This window comes from Magnolia sinica, chromosome 10 (assembly GCF_029962835.1).
Source record: "Magnolia sinica isolate HGM2019 chromosome 10, MsV1, whole genome shotgun sequence".
NCBI lineage: Eukaryota > Viridiplantae > Streptophyta > Magnoliopsida > Magnoliales > Magnoliaceae > Magnolia > Magnolia sinica.
The window spans coordinates 83,002,972-83,027,734 of record NC_080582.1 but is presented as its reverse complement, the minus strand read 5'-3'; the positions used below and the strand labels follow the sequence as shown (position 1 = coordinate 83,027,734).

Genomic DNA, 24,763 nt, shown 5'->3' with positions numbered 1-24,763 from the left:
TTGGATATGAGATCTTGTCCGTTCATCAGATGATATCCACCTTCCAGGCATTTGAAGTGAAACTCATTCTAATCCAGAAATTATGTGGGTCACACATGTATGCTCAATGTGTATTGGTCATTCCTTTCTACATTCGTATGATCTCTTCAAATATCGGTCACTTAATAGATTTGACGGCCCATCCGATAAACATATATTCTAGTGACCACCTGATGGACGGATATACAAAGTCACCAAAATGGCACGCGCATCGAAAGTAGGATTTTCAAATCCTACTCCTCTTATCTCCTCACTTCAACCGAGCATGAAAGGGGCGCGGATTCAGTCAGGTTCTGACCGGACCGAGTTCCGTCCGGTGTTTTCAGTGGGACCCACATAGATATATTTTTTGTATATCCACACCGTCCATCCCGTTTTCCATTTCATTTTAGATAATCGATAAAAAAATGAAGCAGGTAAAAGTTTCAGTGGACCGCACCACAGGAAAGAGTGATTATTGAAAGCGTACCATTAAAAACTTCTTAAGGTCCACCATAACGTTTATTTTCTATCCAACCTGTTTAAAGTGTTACAAAGATCTGGATGAAGGAAAAAAAGTAAATATCAGCTTGATCCAAAACTTTTATGGCCCACAAATAGTTTTTAATTGTCAATACCACTGTTTCCATTGGTGTGGTCCACCTGAGAATTAATCTGCTAAATTTCTGGGGCCAGGACATAAAATGAGCTGGAAAAAGTGATGGACGGCGTAGATATACAACATATACATCTAGGTGGGCCCCACAGAAAAGACCAGAGGAAATCAATCAGGTCCCGACACGACCGAACCCACGCCCAGGAACGAAAAACGGCTGCATATTTGTACGGTGTACACGCGTTTCAATTCTAAAGTGCGCCAATATTTTGAAAATCCAGACCGTTGGTACGTGTGTACGTATTATCTAATGGAAGCAGAAAGATAGTCCACATCCAACTTCAAAAGGTCCTAGTATCAATTTCTAGAACCTTCAAAGCTAACAAGTTCTGGGATTATCAATCCACCACGACATAAAACAAATGAACGGCCAAGATTATCGAAAAATGGGCCCTACTTATCAGAAATAGAAGCACGTGTATACCCTACAAAGATGCAGCCCATGTACCATGATTTCCCCGTAGACAAAAGTACAACGCCTAACTAAACCCATTTCTGATATTTCCGAAGAAAACAGGGGCAGATTTCAACTTAAAAAAAGAAAAGAACAGCAGAGTATCATTCACCATACGCTGCCACATGATTATAAAAATACTCACGCACTCAATAAAACTAAAAATAACATAAAAAAAACCTAATCCAAACCGTCTAAACAGTTAAAATATCTTAAAATATTTTAAATTGGGCCACAAACACAATATCAAAATGATTAGACAATTCTACCCTTCAATCAATCTAAAAAAATCTATAAATAATTTCAGACCGTTGAATAATTTTTATCTTAATCTTACTTCTGATATATACCAAAATTCCACTTATTTTCATTCATTCAGGATTTTGATCTAGATATAGACGGCTGAAATTGAACCAAATGACTGTGTGCGTATGTATGATTTACATAATCCGGCAGTGTATCAAAACTTCCATACAAGAAAAACGAAGACAGAGATGCAGAGCATGAGATGCTTCGTTTTAAAAACCCAACATCTATCTTCCCTTTTCCCACTGTCCCACCTTCCGTTCTTCTTCTCCTCTCTACTACAACGAGCTTTCGCTATGGCAGCTTCTACCAGAACGACGAGAGAGGCTTCTACAACACCGCCCCCCGTTATAGGCAAGGCGGGGAGATATACCGTTTTCATCACCCCTCCGTCAACGCCAAAACCCCCTCAAAATGCAGCGGAATCTCCGAAAACGCCACCGCCCGTGCAACCTCCGCCTCAGCAGTTCGAGAAGCCAGCATCGGTAGCCCGATCTTCATCAGGACTTGGGTTCTTCTGGAATGCGATCGCCAAAGTGCAAGATGGTAATTTCATGCTGATCTAGGGGTACTTTTGTCTTTATCTTTTCTTTTCCTTCTTGGGCTGGGTTTTTTGAGATTTTAGGGTTGGTTGGGAGGAGGACGATGGTCCGACGGACTACTCGGAATTGTAGTCCGCTGGGCCGTTCGCCGTTCATTGGCCCCTTTCGGTGGTGATCAGAACCGTTTATCCAGTGAGAGCCGTTGTGGATGGGCCATGCTGCGAGGATCTCGTTGGTTGGATTGTCCAGTGGATCCCATTATTGCCTGAAAATGTACGGTTACATTAGATAGAGAAACGGTTCACATTGTTCACATTATTTCCCGAAAATCTACTCAAGTTTAGATCATTCATGTGATCTGTGAAGTTTTTGCATCAGACGGATGGATGGTTCCGATCACGGGGCTGAACAGCGAGTGCCTGCGGGATACAATTTCGCGTGGTCGCTGTGCAGGTCAGTTGGGTTTTTGGGCAGAGGAGGTTTCTAGGGTTTTGATCTTGCTCTGATGTGGTTTCGGCAGTGCATTCGAGTGTGGATGAGTATTTGGCTGACTGGTTTGGTTTGAATCAATCCAAGTATCAATGGGCGTTGAACGATTACTACGAGAGCAAGGGAATAGTGAGTTTGAACATCTACTTTTCCTTTTTTTTTTCTTTTTTTTTTTTCTGGTTTTTTGAATTTTGTATTCTGGGATCTGATTCTGAATTCTACTTGTGATTCTTCTCTGATCTTATGAGGTTTTTGCTGAATTTATCTGCTCTCTTTTCATGAATTTGCACAATGTGTTTCTTTGCCACTTGCGTGAGAGTGGTTGGTAGATAAGATTTTGGAAAGTAGTAGTAAGTGTTCTTGGAAGCGAAGGAATCAATGATGCTTTTGTGCTTTGGGTATTTCTTTTGGAGTAATTGGCAAGCGTTCTATTTTATCCTTTTGGTTTAATACTTTGCCATGAATGTAAGAAAAATCTATCTAGTAGATTAATTATTCAAAACAGGAATGCAGCATGGTCTCACATATTGGGACGCATGGCACATGTGTGGGATATATAGGCCACTCTTAGGTGGGGCCCAGTGAAGTCAGGCTTTTTTCACTCATTACAGCGGCCATGTGTATGTTGAATTTGGATCATTGGCCTTTTCTTCTGTACGTATGTGGTGCATGTGTGCCCACCTGACCTAATCTGTGGACTCTCCTGGTTTTGGGGATGAGGATCTGAGGGGTTCTATGTGGTGGGGCCTGCCTGGTGAACTGGCTGGATCTTAAGGGTGGGTGGTGCCTCAGTGGTTCGTGCACCCTTGGGTCCCAACGTAATCTCCTGATATGCATCTGTTGGCAGGACGTGTTTAGAAATAATTGATATTGGAGCTTGAGTGATGCTTTGATGCTTGTATTGAAGTAATCCTGACTGTTATAACATATTTCAACAAGAAACGGTGATGCTTTCCATTTTGTGCTTTGTAAATTGGTGTTGTGAATGTATCCTATATTTTGACTACATTGTCTTGGGGTTATCTTCCTTACTAAAACCCCATCGCTGGGTTGTGTGGTGTTCTAGCTCCAGTTTTGGTTGTACATTTTGGCATCCATAAGTCAGTGATGTGTGCACGAAGTTGGACGTCGTTTTGAAAGGCATGCATCTGGTTCTATAATCTTTTGACCCATTCAATCATCATGTTGGTAGTTGAATTCCTTGTTTGAAATATTACTTTGATCATGAATTGTATGTTGGTAGTTTATGTTGATTGATGTGTCAAATATGAAATTCATTATAATAACTTATTGCCACAATGGAGTAGGAGCCCTTGTGTCTCAAAATTGTTACTAAAGGGTTAAACAAATAAGGAGCGAGTTCAGCCTTAGGAGGCACACATTTTGTGCCTCCGGATTGTGTGCCACTGACGTGGCACATGTTTATGACAAGCGGAACCAGATATCCTCTGGTCTTGGCTGTCGATTGACCCTTAACCAAATTTTTCTTTGGTTGGACTATCTTAACCATCTAATAAATGAGCCTTTGCTCACTTAATGGGAGACCCTGTTGGTTTTTGTATTTTAGTGTTATTTTTTTGCCACCAATTAGATGGCTAGAAACATTGTGATTTTTGGACCATGGCCCATTCACTAAGGGACGCACGAAATGGACAGTTTCAATCTCATCCATGAGTGCCACATGTTTAGAATGACATTGCGGCATGGAATCTGCTCCCAAACACTTATACCACGGATAAGGATGAGAATCTTCACTATTAATTCTTGAGAAATTCTCCGGTGCTCTCAGAGCACTATTAAGTTATACTGCTCCTAGTTGCAATGGAACACTTAGATAATCCAATCGCTCGATCTAGAGTGTACTTTAGGTCTGACACAGATTTGATGCGCTACCATGCAAATACGTACCTATCTGATCATTAGCCTTTAATTTGTACGGTCCAGATCATTTAAGCAGAAATAGGTCCAGTCAATAATTTCATCAATCTATTTGTTGGAGCCCATCATAGATTGCTTATGAAAGTCACTTTTGTCAGGCAATCCTAACCACCTGATGTATGGCTCAAAGAAAGGATGGCTACAGAAGGACAAATCAGTGATTGGATTGGATCGGATCATCTGATCAGTTTGATTTTTGCATAGTAGGCCACAAAATGTGTCCTGGACTTGATAGATAGTTGAGACAGATCAATCGATTGGCCTGCCAAATGACAGATGCAACTAGAATGACTAGAGCGTTTCTCTTAATTCTTTTTTTTTTTTTTTTGTTTATAAAAGGTTAAAGCATTTCTCTTAATTATCTAATCTGTATGTTGCGAGATGGGTTTATACTTAATGAAAATCAGTTGTATTCTTTATGCACATTAATTGGAGAGAACTTTACATTATCATTGGTTTATGAACACAATATTGGAGAACATAAATCCTGGCATTTGAGGCCTTTACCAGTTACAGGTTTATGACACCTCCATTCTTCTCTGTTTTTTGCATTGTTGGTCATATTCAGCTTCTACATCTAGAGATATCAATGGCTGTGATTCTTTCAACAAAGAGTCCTTTTGCAGCTACATTTTAAAAATCAGTTTCGAGATACGATTCGGCCAATGCCGAAATGACTTACCAATTACAAGTCATTTCAACCTAGTTGCATGCTAAAATACTCCTAATCTGCACCAAGGCTCAAGTAGGAGCCCGTGACATAGAGCCATTGGAAGTGACATGCCATTGTTTGAGAGGAAATAGAAAAAAACCAGTGAAGCAGCCTTCCTCATTAATTTGCCATGAAGAGAGCGTTTTCTAGTTTTGAACCCATTCCTTTAGAGCAACTGGAGCCAACACGGTTGGGATGGTTGTCATGTTGGCAACAGAGCATGGCTTAATCTCATCTTAGTTAATACCTTATTTGAGTGAGAATTTCCCTTCACTGCCAACTGGGCCTTATGTTTTTAGAAATGTCTTGATCATGATTCAAAGACCCAACGACGGCCTGCAATTTGCTTCCCAAGATGTAGAGTAAAATGGTCTGGATATGGTTTTGATTAAGGGTATCAACTTCCTCTTTTGTAGCCCGTTACCAACAAGCTTGAAATGAGGACTGAGAGTAACCTGGCTTAAACAGTAGTTCTAAAACCCGTTGACTTGAATCGAAACTTGGCAGAGTCAACTTGCACCAGTGAGATTTCAAGCCAGGTCAGTATGAAACTTGCTCTTCAATTTGACCTGGACGAGTTTGAGAGAGACTCATTGAGTTGACTCACTGGCTAGTCAATGCAGCTCGACTCGCAATGACTTGAGCTGAGTCACTCGGCCCATCCAACCTTTTTTTCTCTCAGAAAATGTAAACAGACAGTGAGTGAGATTCAAACCCCACCTTTTCTGAGGTAAGATCTTTAACCAATGCACTAGTGCTGATGTCAAGTTATGATATTTTAGCTCTTTTGATCTTTCTAAACGTTTATTACTACCACTAATATTAATATTTTATGTAATTATTATTAAATATTGAGCCGAGTCATGTGAAGACTCAATCGAATCTTCGAGTCAATCCGACCGGACTGGCCATCGAATCAAGTCGAGATTTTGAACCATGGCTTAAACAAGAGTTCCGGCTCTGATTATGTGTTTTTGAACATTGCACTCACATATCTTTGAAATCACAAATGCATTTGTGATGAGTTACTGGTCTTAATATATATTATAGTTTCTCTGTCTCCATATTTTAAGTCTTAATATATAGTCTTCCCATCTTCGTGTTAGAGGTCTTAACAATAGTCTCTCCGTCTTCTGATGTGGTGTTTCTCATGTGGCTGTTTCCATTTGTTTCTATTCAAGGCGTGGACATAAATGTTCCATTGCTTATTGCATTGGTCTCTGTTGTATGGATGACAACAGGCATTCATTGACATAATCTAGCATAAATTAGAGACTTGGGTCTGGTCAGTGATTTTGAGCATTGACATATGTATGTGTATTGAAATCAATACAAGCTATCCATGTACTCATAGCACCCCTTCTCTTAAGTTATCTCTTTCCCTTTGTTAATAAATTCATTTATCTTTCAAAGAAAAATGTATGTATTGATGCATGGTAGCATGCATGTTCTTGTTGGGTAATACCCATCTCAGTCAAGGACATACACATTGTTCCATGTATTGTTGATATTATCGATGATATTGCCGATATTATTGGTATTGCCAGCCCGAAAATACTGATAACACTGGTGATATAATAAATTTCAGGTATCAGTGATATATCGCAAAGTGCCACACCAATGAGTAGCGATATTTTCAATTGTATAAATTCCAAATGTGCTTGTATTGCCAATGTATCCGCGATGTTATTGATAATATTGCCAATGTATTGACATTGCCAAAAATCTATTTATTAAAAAAAAAAAAATCATTTCAAAATTTTTCATGAGTGCATGGCTGTATGATGAAACGCATGTATGTATGTGTATATGCATGCAGGGATGGATGGATGGATAGATGGATGGTTGGATGCATGCATATGTGTATGTGTGTATGTGTACATGCATGCTTGGATGGATGGATGGATCATGCATGTGTGTATATATGTATGTGTCGTTGTATGCATGTATGTGCATGCATGGATGGCTGGATGGATGGATCATGCACGTGTGTTTGTATGTATGTATATGCGTGCATGGATGGCTGGATGGATGATGGATCTACCATTTTCCCCATGTTTCCCCAATGATTTCCTGAGTTAGTGGGTCATGTTTTTAGGACCCCATTAAAGGGGAACCTATTATATATGCATCTTTTTTGCTATTATTTGATTCCTAAATATGCAAATATGTGTATTTTAGCATTTTCTGAAGTATTATTGAGAAATTCTACCATTTCCCCCATGTTTCCCCAATGTTTCCATAAGTCAATGTTACGTACTTTTAGGCTCTCATTAAAGAAAAACTTATCATGTATCCATCTTTTTTGCAATTATTTGATTATTAAATATGCAAATATGTGTATTTCAGCATCTTCTGAAGTTCCATTGAGAAATTCCACCATTTTCCTCATGTTTTTCTTGGTTAGTGATACATTTCTGGGTATTGGCAATAATACTGGCCATATCCATACATGTTTTCATATCCCCAGCCAGCAATACATGTAACGATACCGATGCTATGAACGCTGCATACATGTTTCATGCATGAATGCATTGTTATGTAGCTGCACGTACGGATACAAACTTGCATTCTTGTTTACAATGGCAGTTTTTTGTCTTTGTTTACAGAGATGTTGTTTATTACTATTAGAAGTCAAACAAGAGTCGACACTTCTATATCCAGCACTGTGTTCTTTAGCAGGTTCCAAGGAATTAAGTGCCTTTATGGCTCTTTCTTGACAATTCCAGGCCTATCTGAGGGGGTTCACAGAAGATGATTGCCTTCCGAGGAGTTGCACTGGAGGTTGGTCATAAAAGAGAGGCCAAACACCAGCATGTTGGCTTAAGGGGGCTTTGAAAAAGTTTGGATGTCAGGAGTCTGTTTGTGGCCCACCCCAAAGATTTGCTAGGTGGGTTCTTCCTGGAGTCAGGCGTGTGGAAGCCTAATGGGATGGAAGTTTATCAGGCAATCCTAGGAACATGGGTGGATGAGTTCTGAGTAATGGTGAAGGAGACACCAAATTGTCCATCTTTTGCTGTTGGCAATTCCAATGAAGCAGTCTGAGCAATTGTAACCAGTTTGAAATTGTTTTAAAATCCTTCTACAAACTCTTAGAGGTTGTTTGGTTACCCAAAAAGTTTCATTTGGGTAGCCTTGTCCAGATAGTGGCACCATGCACGGTTTGTCATTCATCATTATCCAGATAAATTTGCCATTAGTGTACAAGACAATCCAGATGGAAAGGAGTGACTAGCAATTTTTTAGGAATCAAAATAGTGCAAAAAACAACTATATGGCAAGTTTCTATTTTATAGGGAGCTTATACCATGTGTTTTCTTTCTTTCTTTCTTTCTTTCTTCTTCTTTTTTTTTTTTTTTTGGGGGGGGGGGTAAGGGCCAGACCTTGATGGATCAAGAAAAAAATTTAGGAAATTAGGATTTCCCCAATTTTCCCATTCACTCGCCCAAATGTTGATTTATTCAGCACAATTCCATGTCAATGCATGAGAATCATGCATAGACATTGCAATCCATGCTAACATTTGCATAAAAAAATTTGAAGTTTCTATGATTTTTTTTCACCTTCGAGTTTTAGCCTGTTTCCACTTCAAGTCAAGATTTCTCCCCTAAATTCCAGGTTTGATTCTCGAAGAAAAAAAAAAGAAAAAAGAGGGAATCCCACAAAAATGATGGGTATTTTTTTAAAAAAAAATTATTATTGGTTTTTGGGATTTTTTTTTCCCCCTTAATTTATTGTATTTTAGGAAGTATTTCTGGTATCAGTGACACCAAGGAACTTCTATACCATACAAAGACCAAAATATCGCTGGTATCTTTGGTTTGCCAAATATCGTTGATAATATTGAAATGACACATAATGATACATGGCCTTTCACTTTCAAGTAATTTCATGATGTTTATAGGTAGATTGAGATATCGGATGATTTTAGTCTGTTGCATAACTTGGTGTCATCCATTGCAGGAGAAAGAAGCTGGGAAGCCTAAAGAGCAGTCAGGCAAAGGGCTGGGCGTGTAACATACAACAGAATGGTATTTGTACTTTTCAAATCCATGTTTTGCATATCAGGGATCGAAACTGTTTTCATTTCCAAGTTTCTGAACATGGGTCGCCCCGGCTTTTGCAGAATGTTAATATAGCAAGGGCGAGAAGGTCTTTCCTCTTATGATTAAATCATATATCTAAGACGGCTTAAATTGATGAATGCCATGTCTATGATTTACTTGGAAGCGTGGGAGGCGATCTCCAATCTGGTCACAGGGGGTCGATTGATGTTGTTGTTTATTCTTGTTGCTATTCCACCTATCATGCCGCAGCGGGTGATCAGGGTGCGGCATATTTTCACTTTGGAATTAGCGCGTGGTGGCCGCATTTTGTACTTGTCTTGAATGCTGGATGCTTGTTAAGCTGTTGTTCTGAATCAAAAGCCACGACAAGAATAGTTGTTGTGGCACTTCTCATCTTGAAGAATGCTTGTTTTAAATTATATGGACTTACATGTGAATGAAGCCATAGATTGCCTTTGCTTAGTTTTCTTGTTTGTTGCTATTTTTCTTCGAGTGGAATGCCATTTGCAATTGTCTTAGTAACTAGAAGACCCTGAGCCATGTGAGGTGTTGCCACTATGGTGGGACTGTCATTATCGCCATTGGATACCAGTTTGAGTGGGGCCCACTTCACATCACTCCATTCTTGGTTGGACACTGGTTAAAGTACATCCACACCATCTTTCAATGCATCTCATGCTGGATAATTTCCCAGTTTATGAAGGTTTAGAGTGCCTTTGGTTGTAACAGAATGTCATGAAATTTCACGTGTGTGTGTGGAAATGGTACAATGAGGTAGACCTCATGGGAACTTCCCATGAGGTCCACCTGTGTGTGCCCCACCATGATGTGTGTTGAACATCAACACCGTGCATTTGATGGGTCCCCTTTAGGTTGTGGTATATCCCAAAAATCAGCCATATAAGGAACTTATGTGGGCCATACCATCTAAAACCATGTGAAGACATGCCTAAAATAAATCAAAGCATTTGGTGGGGCCCACCTGAGTTTTGGATGCGGCTGAAACTTGGTCTGACCTCTCATCCAAGTAGGACACACACAATGGATAGGCTGGTTTGTGAGCCACATCTCGGTGGACCCAATAAATGATTATGAAGGTTTTAATGGGTGGATAACCCCTCTCAACTGTTGTGTGTGGTGTGGCCCACCCAAGTCATGGATTGACTTGATTTTTAAGTCCGTGGCCCACCATTGAATGGTGCATCTGACTGATGGTGTCGATGTTCGACACACATCATGGTGGGGTCCACAGCTTGACCTCATGGGAAGTTCCCGTGAGGTCGACCTCATAGTACCGTTCCCCCACCTCCCATCGTGATGTGTGTCAAACATCAACAACGTGCATTTTGTGGGTCTCCTTCAAGTTGTGGGATATCCCAAAAATCAGACTTATACACAACTCAGGTGGGCCATACCATGCAAAGACATGCCTAAAACATATAAAAGCACTTAGTGGGACCTATCTGAGTTTTGGATGCAGTTGAAACTTAGTCTGACCCCTCATCCAATTAGGACACACAATGGATGGGCTGGATTTGTGAAATACATCTTGGTGGGCCCAATATATGATTATAGATATTTTAATGGGAGATTAATCCCTCTCAACTGTTGTATGTGGTGTGGCCTATCCAAGTCATGGATTGACTTTCTTTTTATGCCCACGACCCACCATGGAATGGTGCATTTGACTGATGGGGTAGATGTTTGACACACATCACAGTGGGGCCACACAACTCATCCTCACAGGTACCACGCGCGCTCCCACACACACACACACTACGCACCCATTCTCACAAGAACTCGTGAGAACTTTTTCAGAACTCATCGTGATGTGTGACCAAAATCTGAACCATCCATGTGATGCAGCATCCCATAAAACTTTCGGTGCCCAACTTTTACTCTTATTCAAAATTTTGGTGGGCCATGGAAAAAGACAGATAAATCAAGGGGAGGAAACTGTTTCCTTTTTCCATGGCCTACCAAAATTTGGGTCTGAGTGAAAGTGGGGCCGTAGGTTTCACGGGTGCTGCATCACTTGGATGGTTCAAATTTTTAGCCCACATCACTTGTGATGAGTTCTGAAAAAGTTCTCACGAGTTCTCATGCGAAATTGCATATCTCTCTCTCTCTCTCTCTCTCTCTCTCTCTCTCTCTCTCTCTCTCTCTATATATATATATATATATATATATATATATATATATATATACCCTGTGAACTTTTTTGAGAACTCATTATACGAATGTGACTCCAAAATCCAAATGGTCCACGTAAAGCAGCACCTCCTGAAACCCCGAGTCCAATTTTTACTTTGATCCAAAACTTTGGTGGGCCATGAAAAATGAAAATAGTTTCCTCCCTTAATTTGCATTTCTCTTTGCTACAGCCCACTAGAATTTTAAATCAAGGCAAAAATTTGTCCCTTAGGGTTTCATGGGATTTCACATCACATGGACCGTTCGGATTGGACGCCCATGACACGTGCAAAAGCATGCTTGTGCGTTAGTGCATCGGTTAGCATGACTATATATATATATATATGGTACTATGTGGTCCACCTTATAGGAACTTCCCATGAGATCGAGCTATGTGAGCCCATCGTAATGTGTGTTAGACGTCTACCCCATCAGTCAAATGTACCATTCCATGGTGGGCCATGGGCTTAAAAATCAAGTCAATCTATGATTTAGGTGGGCCACACCACCTAAAACAATTGACAGGGTTACGCTCCCATTAAAACATTCATAATCATTTATTGCACCCACCTAGATGTGGTTTACAAATCGAGACCATCCATCGTGTGTGTCCCACTTGGATGAGGGGTCAGTCCAAGTTTCAACTGCATCCAAAACACAGTTGAGCCATACCAAGTACTTTTATAAGTTTTAGACATGTCTTCACATGATTTTAGATGGTATGGCTCACTTAAGTTATGTATATGACTGATTGTTGGGATATCCCATAACCTAAAGGGGACCCATCAAATGCATGGTGTTGATGTTTGCAAACACATCACGGTGGGGCCCACACACACACACACACACACACACACATATATATATATATGGAAAAGGTTTCATGCGGTCTAGCTCATGGGAACTTCCCATGAGGTCGAGCCGTGTGGGCCCCACCGTGATGCGTGTCGACCATCAATACCGTGCATTTGATGGGTCCCCTTTAAATTATGGGATATCCCAAAAATCAGCCGTATATGGAACTCAGGTGGGCCATACCATCTAAAATCACATGAAGATATGTCTAAAATATATAAAAGCACTTGGTGGGGCCCACCTGAAATTTGGATGCATCTGAAACTTGGTCTAACCCCTCATCCAAGTGGGGACACACATAATCGGGCTGGATTTGTGAACCACATCTCGGTAGGCACAACAAATTATTATAAATGTTTTAGTATGTGGTGTGGCCCACACAAGTCACGGGTTGACTTGATTTTTAAGCCCTTATATATATATATATATATATATATATATATATATATATAGAGAGAGAGAGAGAGAGAGAGAGAGAGAGAGAGAGAGGGGTCTTGGTATCGATCCCTAGTGGGGGTGGCTATCACGGAGTGTGTGTACTGACATGGGTGTGTACTAACAAGCTAACCCAAAATAAAAATTAAAAAAATAATAATATTATAAAAAATAAATAAATAAATAAAAATCCCGAAGGATACCTTGTTGCGGTCTAATTCCCACCACAAGAGGAGCGGGATTTTCCTGCGAAAGCCTTTCATACAAAGTTCCTGCTCAAGGATGGTAGGTGGGACCCACCGCTATGTTTGTGAGAAATTGACTCCGTCCATTCATTCTAGGAGTTCATTTCTTGACATGCGACCAAAAATCAGGAGGACACCATTTGAGGTTACGCGAAAGCCATTTACAACTACACAGTCGTGAAAGCCATTCACGAAAGGGGTGCTCCACCTCCGGTGGGTCCCACCGTTACGCATTTAAAAAATCTACTCTGACTATCAAGTAAATGCCTTAGTTTTAGGCCCACGTGTGAAAAACCAACCCCAACCATGATTCAAATGGACCATAAGAATGGAAATAGTATGAGGGTGAAACTTGCCCTCCAAATTGTTTAACTAGTTATGGGCCGCATGTATCATGGATGGGCTTGATTTTTAAGTTGCTTAATTTGTGTCATCTAATGGTTTGGTTGGATGATATGTATAGTAATTGTGATGCGTGGCAAAAATCAACAATATGCATTTGATGGGTCCCCTTTAAATTATGGGATATCCCAAAAACCAGCCCTATATGGAACTCGGGTGGGCCATATCATCTAAAATCACTTAAAGCACTTGGTGGGGCCCACCTGAAATTTGGATGCATCTGAAACTCGGTTTGATCCCTCCTCCAAGTGGGACACATAATGGATGGGCTAGATTTGTGAACCACATCCCAGTGGGCCCAACAAATGATTATGAATGTTTTTTTTTTTTTTTTTTTGTTAGCTTGTTAGTACACCCACTAGTAGTTCACACTTCAGTGTTAGCTACCCCCACTAGGGAATTGATACCAAGACCTCAGTTTCAACACGTGGTATCTTTCACTCAATCTACCACTTGAGCTATAGGGTAACCCCTCTCAACTTTTGTATGTGGTGTGGTCCACACAAGTCACGGATAGACTTGATTTTTAAGCCCCAAGCCCACCATGGAATGGTGCATTTGGCTGATGAGGTAGATGTTCGGGGCCCACACAGCTCGACCTCATGGGAAGTTCCTATGAGCTCGACTAGAACCTTCTCTCTCTCTCTCTCTCTCTCTCTCTCTCTCTCTCTCTCTCTCTCTCTCTCTCTCTATATATATATATATATATATATATATATATCACACAATTAGTTGGACCATTCAAATTAATCTAACGTGTATTAAATGTACATACACATTGAATTGAAAGGGGAATTTGTGTTATTTAATAGGCGTTGGACTAAGGTGTGTATTAAATAACACAAATTCCTTTTTCAATTCAATGTAATGCACCACATGAGGATGTGTGACATCAAGACATACATAAATGTCATCGAAATAATGTGTTAAGGATGCAACTCATTCATCAAAATAGAGTCTACTAATTAAATTTTATCTACCAAAAATTAGTAAATAGTTCTCATCATTGCAACCACACGTGTAAGCTAAATATGGACCGTTGGAATGGATTTTTAACGGTCCAATTTTTTTGTAAAACAATATCATATTATAAATCACAAAAAAATAAAAATAAAAATAAAAATGTCTTCACCTACTTACAAGGGACCTTACCTAATTAATAGATCAGATTTCTTACATACAAAACAATTCATCCAAATGCATCACATGTGTATAATTTTTTTTATCAATCCCATTTTCTTAGATAAGAAGCATTTTCCTCTATACTCTTTCTTTGAAGAATGTGTCACTCTTATTTAATGTTATCTCTCCCCACTAAAAAAATAATAATAATAAAATGGAATCAAACAAAGCTCTCTTTGATTTAGAGAGGGCTCCATGAGGCACGTCATGATATATATGGGTTCTATCGACACTGACCATCCATTTTGCTAGATCATTCTAGAGTATGAACTAAAAAATGAGGTACATCCAAGACTTAAGTGGATGTTGAGATGTGGAGCCACATTAAGGGGTCACACGACCGGCCGTGGCCCCTGCTCGACCGGTCGTGGAGCCCACACGACCAGTCGTGAGCAGTCATAAACTGGCTCAACTCAAAGTCCAGCGAGCATCAATTTTTGGGATCCGAGGTACTCGACCGGTCATGGGCTATGCTCGACCGGTCGTGCAGTTTACTTGACCAGTCGTAGTTACGTAGATTTGTTTCCGAATTTGATGCGGACTGCGGAAATTTGAGTCAGTTCTCGCAAGGGTGTGAAAGGAATTTGCCTAAACTATAAATAGGGGTTCCTAGGGCTTTTCTAGGTATAATGAGAAATAATTCTAAGGTGTGGGTAAAGGGTTTTCTATCTACTTCTAAATGAGAGGTTAGTATATTGCCTTGTAATCTTCGTTTTTCTTCATAGTGGAAGTTTGCATCCATGGTTTTTTACCCTAGTTTGGAGTTTTTCCACGTATATCTTGTCTTGTGATTTGTTTGGATTGCTTTGATCTATTTCTAGTCTATATTGCTTATTGTTTATCGTTTGTAGGTGAGACCGAAGATTGGATCTCGGTTCACTGTGTTGTTGGCGTGCTGCGCAACAACTGGTACAGACCTATTGGTTTAGTTCTATTATGAGCGATGACGGAAGAAGGGAAGACTAAAATTGAGAAGTTTGATGGTTCAAACTTTGTCTTCTGGAAGATGCAGATGGAAGATTATCTGTATCAGAATGACCTCTATATTCCTCTAGGAGGAAAAGAGAAGAAACTAAAGAAGATGACAGATGATGAATGGTTTTTATTAGATCGAAAGGCTTTAGGAACAATCCGACTCTCTTTGTCCAAGAGCGTCGCCTTCAATATATTCAAGATGAAAACCACAAAAGAATTAATGGAAACCCTAGCCACCACGTATGAAAAACCCTCAGAGTCCAACTAGGTTCATCTTATAAAACAGCTATTTAACATGAAGATGTTAGATGGTGGGAGCATGACTAAACATTTAAACGAGGTCAATACAGTCACGAGCCAGTTAGAATCTATTGGCATTGTCTTTGAGGATGAGGTTATGGCATTATTTATCTTGTCCAGTCTGCCAGACAGTTGAGATGGTTTAGTGATTACTGTGAGCAATTTCTCAGGGTCGACAAAGCTGAAATTTGATGACGTGGCCGGTCTAATTCTCAGCGAAGAATCTAGAAGAAAGGCATCAGGAGTTTCAGGAAATGCTTTAAACATTGAAGGAATAGGAAGATCGCTGAACAAATGAGACAATAAACATGGGCGTTCTAAGTCGAGGAAGAAGTCTAAGGGACCAAAAGACAAAGACGAGTGTTGGCAATACGACAAGAAGGGGTACATGAAACGTGATTGCAGGGCGTTCAAGAAACAAGAAGGAAGCTCCTAAGGTAGAAAGGATTCAGTGAATCTATCTGAGGAGAATGACATAGAGGCGTTGATATTGTCTCTTGATGCGAGAAATGAGTCTTGGGTTATAAACTTGGGTGTTTTGTTTCATGTCACTTCATGTAAGGAAGTTCTGCGTAATTATATATCAGGTGACTTCGGAAGAGTCTACCTGGGTGATGATGAGTCGTGCAGTATTGTTGGAAAGGGGGACGTTCATATAAATTAGAAAGACGGAACGACTTTGAAATTGAAGGATGTCTGACATGTACCGAGTTTGAAATGTAACTTGATCTCAGTGGGGCAGTTGGCTGATACTGGTTATGTGACGACATTCACCAGTGATTCCTATAAGATCACAAAAGGTGCCTTGGTGATATCTCGATGTAAGAAGGAAGGTACTTTGTACGTGACTTTAGGATCGTATAGTTCACTCGCAGTCGCATCAACTGGAGTGAATGGACAGTTATAGCATCAGAGGTTGGGACATATGAGTGAGAAATGGATGAAAGTACTATTGTCAAAAGGAAAACTACCAGGGTTGAAGTCTATTGACTTGGAATTTTGCGAGGACTGCGTGTATGGTAAGCAGAAGAGGGTAAGTTTCAAGAAGACGGGACGCGCTCCAAAGACGCATCTATTGGAGCTTATACACACTGATGTGTGGGGACCGGCACAAGTATTATCTCTTGGTGGCTCACGTTATTTTGTTTCCTTTATTGATGATGCTTGTAGAAAACTGTGGGTCTATTTCTTAAAACATAAATCTAATGTATTTGATGTATTTAAGAAGTGGAAAGTTATAGTAGAAAACGAGATAGGTAAAATGTCTCAGATCTGATAATGGGGGAGAGTACTGTGATAAGAGATTTGAGGAGTATTGTGCAACAAATGGAATCAAACATCAGAAAATGATTCCAAGGACACCACAGCAGAATGGTGTGGCTGAGCGCATTAACAAGACCATCCTTGAGCGCGCCATGAACATGAGGTTACATGCAGGGTTGCCTAAAACTTTTTGGGCAAATGCTTTGAATACTGCTGGATATCTCATTAATAGAAGTCCCTCAACACCATTGGATGATGGGTTACTAGAAGAAACGTGGACTAGGAAAGAAGTGAACCTTGGACATCTTAGAGTGTTCGGTTGCACTTCATATGTTCATATTGATGCAAAGCACAGAAACAAGCTGGATGCGAAGTCCATGAGGTGCACGTTTATAGGCTACGGGCAGCATGATTTTGGCTACAGGTTTTGGAATGCAGAAAACAAAAAAAATCATCAGAAGCAAGGACGTAGTCTTCAATGAAAAAGTGATGCATAAAGATTGTGCAGGAAAATAAGGCCGAGAAAAAGAAATTCGTAGAGATGGAAGAGTTACCGAACACGGGTGTTACAGCGCCACAGGATGATCATGCACATGAGCATTATGAGGTAAAGCCGCATACACCGGTTGTGAGGAGGTCTACTCAGGAGAGGAGACCCACGGTCTGATACTTATCTTCCTTACATTATCTATTGCTGACAGATAATGGTGAACCAGAGTGTTTTGAAGAGGCATTACAGTCAGATACACGAATTAAGTGGGAGTAAGTCATGGATGATGAGATGGACTCTCTTGAATCTAATCTTACATGAAAGCTAGTCACTCTACCCAAGGGTAAGAAAACTCTTCATAACAAGTGAGTTTACAGACTGAAGGAGGAGCATGATGGTTCGAAATGGTACAAGGCTAGATTGGTTGTGAAAGGGTTTCAACAAAAGGCAGGTATCGATTTCACTGAAATATTTTCACCTGTGATGAAAATGTTTACGATTCGTATGGTCTTGAATATAGTGGCTACAGAGGACTTACGTGTAGAGCAGCTAGATGTTAAGACAGTTTTTCTTCATGGGGACCTTGAAGAAAAGATATATATGCATCAGCCGAAAGGATACGTGGTACCACGAAAGGAGAACAAGGTGTGTAGACTGAAAAAGAGTCTATATGGCCTGAAATAAACCCCAAGGTAGTGGTACAAGAAGTTCGACAGTTTCATGTCGGGAAACGGTTTTAGGAAATGTCATGCAGACCACTGTTGTTATTTGAAGAAGTTTGATACGTCGTACATCATCATTCTTCTGTACGTTGATGATATACTTATGGCCGGTTCAAACATGAAGGACATCTCAGATCTTAAAAGACAACTGTTTAGAGAATTTGCCATGAAGGATTTAGCAAATCCTGGACATGAGGATAAAGCGTGACAGTGAAAACAAGAAGCTGATTTTGTCACAGAAAGAATATATAGCTAAGATACTTGATCGATTCAATATGAGAGGTGCTAAGCCAGTTAGCACTCCATTAGCCAACCACTTCAAGTTATCTAAGGAGCAAGGTGCAAAGAAGCAGGAGGAACGGGACTACATGACTAAAGTCTCATACGCATTAGCTATAGGGAGTCTCATGTATGCTATGGTGAGCACGAGACCAGACATTGCTCAAGCAGTAGGAGTTGTTAGCAGGTTCATGAACAACCCCGGGAATGAATATTGGGAAGCTGTGAAGTGGATTCTTAGATACCTGATAGGTACCAAGGATGTAGGGTTGTGTTATGGTGGATCGAAAATCAGCTACAAGGTTACGTGAATTTAGATTTGGCAGGAGATATTGACAGCAGAAGGAGCACTACAAGTTATGTCTTTACTCTGGATAGTGCTGCAGTCAGTTGGGTCTCTCAGTTACAAAAGATAGTATATATTAGTACAATAGAAGCAGAATATGTTGCGGCTATAGAAGCATGCAAGGAGATGGTGTGGATGCAAGGTTTCATGGAAGAGTTAAGTAAGAAGCAAGCAGATTGCAAGCTGTACAGTGACAGTCAGAGTGCAATACACTTGGCTAAGAATTCAGCCTTTCATTCAAGGATCAAGCCTATTATCATCATATATCACTTCATACGTTCGTTACTGGAAGATGGATCGATTGCTCTGGAGAAGATTTATACAAGTGAGAATCCTGCGGATATGCTTACCAAGGTGGTCACATGGGAGAAGCTGAAGCTCTATTCAGCTTTGATTAGTCTTCAGGCTTAAAGACGGGGAGGTGGTGCACTCCGGATGTAAAAGACGAAGGTTTATGGCGATGTGTCTCTGATTCCAAGTGGGAGATTGTTAAGATGTGGAGCCACATCAAGGAGTCGCATGACCGGTCGTGGCCCCTGCTCAACCGATCATGGAGCCCACACCACCAGTCATGAGCAGTTGTAGATTGGCTCGACTCAAAGTCCAGCGAGCATCAATTTTTGGGGTCCGAGGTGCTCAACTGGTCGTGGGCCATGCTCGATCGGTCGTGGGGTCCACTCGACCGGTCGTGTAGTCTGCTCGACCGGTCGTTTCCGGATTTGATGCGGACTGCGGAAATTTGAGTCAGTTTTCGTAAGGGTGCGAAAGGAAGTTGCCTAAACTATAAATAGAGGTCCCTAGGGCTTTTCTAGGTATGATCGGAAATAATTTTAAGGTGTGGGCAAAGGGTTTTCTATGTACTTTCAAAGGAGAGGTTAGTATATTGCCTTGTAATCTTCGTTTTTCTTCATAGTGGAAGTTTGCATCCATGGTTTTTTACCCTAATTTGGAGTTTTTCCACGTATATCTTGTCTTGTAGTTTGTTTGGATTACTTTGATCTATTTCTAGTATATATTGCTTATTGTTTATCGTTTATCGTTTGTGGGTGAGACTGGAGATTAGATCTCGGTTCACTACGTTGTTGGCGTGCTGCGCAACAGTGGATCACCCTAGGAAGATTTCAACAGTGAGATCATTGTCACACTTACTTTTTATGGTGTGGTCCAATTGAATTTTGAATCTGACTGGCTTTTGGGCTCATGCACAAATAATTTGAGAAAATGGATGAACGGTGAATATGACACATGTGTTATATATAAAGGACGCTTCATTAGTTTTTACAGTTCAATTTAGGGCATGATCCCAGAAATGAAATAAATATAAATTTCAAGTGGACCGCATCACAGAAAACAGTGGTGATTAACCATTAAAAACTTTGTGGGGGCTGAAAAAGTTTTGAATCACGCCGATATTTGTGTTTTACCTTTATCCAAGCCTCTCTAATCTTATCAACAAGTTGGATGGCAAAAAATCATTATGATGGACCTTAGGAAGTTTTTAACGACAAGCGCTAAATGTCTATTGTTTCTTGTGACGTGGTCTACTTGAGATTTATATCTTCTTCATTTTTTTTATACCATACACTTAAGATGATGTGTAAAAACTTATGAATGTTGCAACTCATACATGAATGTGGGCCCCATGGTCTGGGAAGCACCCCACTACTTTCATTTGGGTAGGACGCGGTTTTGGCAGTGATGCTGCCACCAGCCAGGTGGCTAGTGATCGGTGCTATGTGGACCCACCATGATATATGTGTTTTATCCACGCTGTCCATCCATTTTGAAAGATAATTTCAGGGCTTAAGCTAAAAATGAGGTAGATCTAAATCTCAGGTGGACCACACTATGGAAAAAAGAAGTCATTGAATGTCCACCATTAAAAACCTTCTAGTGTTTTGGTGGCCCCGTGAAGTTTTTAGTGGTGGGAGTTCAATCAACTGTGGTCCACTTGAGATTTAGATAAACCTCATTTTTGGGCTCATACCATATGATCTGGAAGAATGGGTGGACGGCATAGATGAAACACATACATCATGGTAGGGCCCACAGAGCAGCCAATCCATTTCCATTTGGGGGACACGTATCCGAGCAATACCGACCCTATATTTTGTACTGGGCCCACCGTGATGTGTACCATGAGATCTACTCCGATCATTGGATGTGTAATTCCATTTAGGGCTCAGAGATTAAAAAATAATAATAATAATAAAAATCAGGTTGATATGTGATTCAAGTGGGCCATACCAATGGAAACAATTGGGATAGACGTCCACCCTTGATTTTTATCGGGCTCAACATGATGAGCATATGAAATCCATTCCAACCATTAGACGCCAAACCAAATGCTAGACCCGATGCCTAAAATGAAAGCACATTCATGATTCAAGTGGGCCATATCAAGAGAAACAGTTTCGAGGGTTAGTTTTTCCTGCATACTATTTTCGACCGTGTGGTCTACCTGAACCACGAATTGGGATGATTTTCAGGTTCTAGGTGTAACATGGGGTGACTTATCTAATGACTGGGGTGGATTTTACATATCACCATGGTGGGGCCATCCCAAGCCAGCAACTCCTCTCCTTCTTTAATTAACTTTCCCATAGGCATCATTTATTAACGTTAATTAGCATTTAATTCAGACAGCTAGTTGGAAGGTCCATCTAGTTGTCTGTGAGCATTTCTTATATATATATATATATATATATATATATATATAAAGCACTTGGTGGGCCCAGCTGAGTTTTGGATGCGGCTGAAACTTGCTCTGACCCCTCATCCAAGTGGGGCACACACAATCGATGGGCTGGATTTATGAACCACATCTCTGTGGGCCTAATAAATGATTATGAATGTTTTAATGGGAGGATAACCCCTCTCGACTGTTGTATGTGGTGTGGTCCAACCAAGTCATGGATTCACTTGATTTTGAAGCCCGTGGCCCACCATGGAATGGTGCATCTGACTGATGGAGTAGATGGTCGACACACATCACGGTGGGGCCCACACATCTCGACCTCACAGTACCATTCACACTCTCAAGGAGCCCCACGATTGGGTTTCAATTCGACCGTGAAAGATATATCTGGCAGGTGAACCTTGATTCTGTGTTTGTATTTGCTACTTCCAAGTGGGCCCCACTCGATCACATCTTAGGCATTTGCTTTGCCTATTTCCCTTATCTGATCTGATCTGATCTGGATCATAGGTTCATCGTCAGCAGTATATAGGGGAATGCTGATATGGCACACATGGTGAAAGGGCACCGTCAGCCCTTTGATTGGTTCACATCAGGCCACGTAGAGTAATGGTGCCTCACATGGGTCTGTGGCCCTGGGTATGTCTTTTTCCAAGTGACAGTAAGAATAGAAGTAGGCCTTTGCCCTTGTTGTGAATCACTTGTGATAGCTTGAAGTGCATGAGATCAAGGCCTGGATTTCTTCATCTTTGCCTGCCCAGAGAGAGAGGCAAAATAAGAAAGGGTGACCCTGGGAATCACTTGAAAATTAGTCAAACAGCAATGATATGGTGCACCATCTATCAAGATCAAGCACGCCTCAACATTGTTCGAAGTATCCCCAATATCATCGCAATCTCCCTAATGATATTATCCATATTTCCGGCTCGACAATACCAATAATACTTAGCATTGATACTAATAACATTGGTAGTATTAGAAATTTCAGATATTGACAACGTACCGCTAAGTATTATCAATGTATAGCCAATATTTTTGCTGTATAAATTTTAAGTGCTGCTTGAATTGCTAATGTATCAATATCATTAATGTATCATCAATATTATCCATCGTATGAATTCCAGGTGTTGCTTATATTGCCCAAAATTTTGCTTATTAATAATAATAATAATCCATTTCAAGTTTTTTTAAAGGTGCATGGCTGTATGAAATGTTCAATCTGTCAACGATATTATTGTTATCACACCATAGGTACATCAAAACTACAATTTTTCATCTCCTTTTCAATTATCAACATTACTTTGCAAAATATCATATGTTGTCGATATTCTGAAATATTGATGGATGTTTGGATGTATAGATGGGATGGATGGATAGATGGTATAGACTAATTTTTTTTACAACAATAAATGCTTTTAAACCCTCATTAAATGGACACTTATGGTGTATCCATTCTTTTTGTAATTTTTTATCCTTTTATATATATATATATATATATATATATATATATATATATATATATACATATATATATATATATATATGTATGTATGTATGTATGTATATATATATATTAGCATCTCTTGAAGTTTCACTGAAAATTTTTAATGTTTTTCTCATGTATTCTCAATGATTCTCTAAATTTCTGGTTATTGGGGATATCAATATTGTTTTTCTAGCGAGCGAAACTTGCCATGATACCGATACTTTGAACACTGATCCTCACACCAATGAGCTCCACCAGATGAGTTGGTGGGCCCACATTTTATACATTTCAAATGGTTCCCACATCCGGCAACTTGTGAGACAGATACAACTGATGTTTTTTAATAGCATACTCTGAAATTAAATCAGTTATTGTTTGCATTAGCTCATTCATATGAACAGTCCACAGACCAAGCTCTACGGCAAGCCCAGCTGTCGTCTTTCAGGTCAACACCATTTTCTAATTGTCTATTTTTCTTTTTCTTATTTTAATAGTCTTTTGAGATTAGGAGTCTGAGACCCGATCATCGATCCTGGTAGATGTCCTATGTCATATGGTGTTGAATTCAAAGCACTGTGAAAGAGACCAACGGGTCCCATGATTATTAAAATATAACTATATGATTAGAATATTTAAGACAACATTATATGATATAATCACCATCTCTCCGCCGGCATCGTCGTCCAGAAGTGGACCCCACACAGTTTGAAGGTAATATACAATGCAGAATCTAGAATTTGAAAAACGCGCATTGGTTTCATAAGATAAAACCTGCATGATAAGGGATACAAGACAATTCAATCTCATCTATTAGGAAATATAAAACCTGCATGACAAGGGATAAAAGACAATGAAATCGTATCTATTAGGAAAACATGTTCATGCATTGAAGCAGCATTACATTCCTATCAGCAGATCATCTGTTTTCACAGCCAAGAAGCGGCTCAAGCTCATCAGATTGGTGGCGAAATGTCGTCCACAGATGCCACAGTGCTCACTGTTAGCCTGGGTAAGATTCATTCTTTGTTCTTGTGAGGTCTAAGCAGAGTAATAGAACTCGGACTCAGGTTGAATTTCAAGGATGAATCAAACTCAGTTTGAAATCCAGTCAATTCAATCTGAACATGGAATACGTAGGAAATAGAAAACTATGTATTTCAAAAGATCTGTGTTTTCTCCAGTTCGTAGTACAGTTTTCCATGGATTTGTGTAGAAATCTTACCAAGTCCACAGAAAAATTGCTGCTTTGTTTACTTCAAGTAGTTGTAAATTGATTTATTTACTTATTTGGGAGACATTAATTTTCCTTCTTTTTTTTTCTTTTTTTTTTTTGCCGATTAACCTAGAAATGGAAATGGATTCTATGTCGTTCTTGTTTTTCAAATGGCGTCGAGTTGAATTTCAAGGATGAGTCGGACTCGGTTTGAAATCCAGACAGTTTGATCCGAACATGGAATACATAGGAAATAGAAAACTATGTATTCCAAAAGATCTGTGTTTTTTTTGGTTCGTAGTACAGTTTTCCATGGATTCGTGTAGAAATCTCAACAAGTACACACAAAAATTGCTGCTTTGTTTACTTCAAGTAGCTGTAAATTGATTTATTTACTTATTTGGGAGACATTAATTTTCCTTCTTTTTTTTATTTTGCGGCTTAACCTAGAAATGGATATGGATTCTATGTCGCGTC

General features: G+C 39.9%; 1 protein-coding gene across 2 annotated transcripts; it reads left to right on the top strand.

The window, feature by feature from the left end:
* Nucleotides 1–1,651: 1,651 nt before the first annotated feature.
* Nucleotides 1,652–9,664, top strand: LOC131217187 (uncharacterized). 2 transcript variants are annotated; one of them, XM_058211997.1, is made up of 4 exons: nucleotides 1,658–2,000; nucleotides 2,517–2,614; nucleotides 9,099–9,166; nucleotides 9,262–9,664. In XM_058211997.1, the coding sequence occupies exons 1-3, from the start codon at nucleotides 1,751–1,753 to the stop codon at nucleotides 9,150–9,152; spliced, it is 402 nt and encodes a 133-aa protein (XP_058067980.1). In that variant the 5' UTR covers nucleotides 1,658–1,750; the 3' UTR covers nucleotides 9,153–9,166; nucleotides 9,262–9,664. The 2 variants fall into 2 exon arrangements, with proteins under 2 accessions (XP_058067981.1, XP_058067980.1); XM_058211998.1 differs by lacking the exon at nucleotides 2,517–2,614 and having other exon boundaries at nucleotides 1,652–2,000.
* Nucleotides 9,665–24,763: the final 15,099 nt, after the last annotated feature.

Bases quoted from the DNA above. Each gene is read 5' to 3' on its own strand.
- LOC131217187 (XM_058211998.1), top strand. From the start codon at position 1,657: ATGCTTCGTTTTAAAAACCCAACATCTATCTTCCCTTTTCCCACTGTC. The intron at 2,001-9,098 runs GTAATTTCATGC...CATCCATTGCAG, and splicing joins GATCGCCAAAGTGCAAGATG to GAGAAAGAAGCTGGGAAGCC.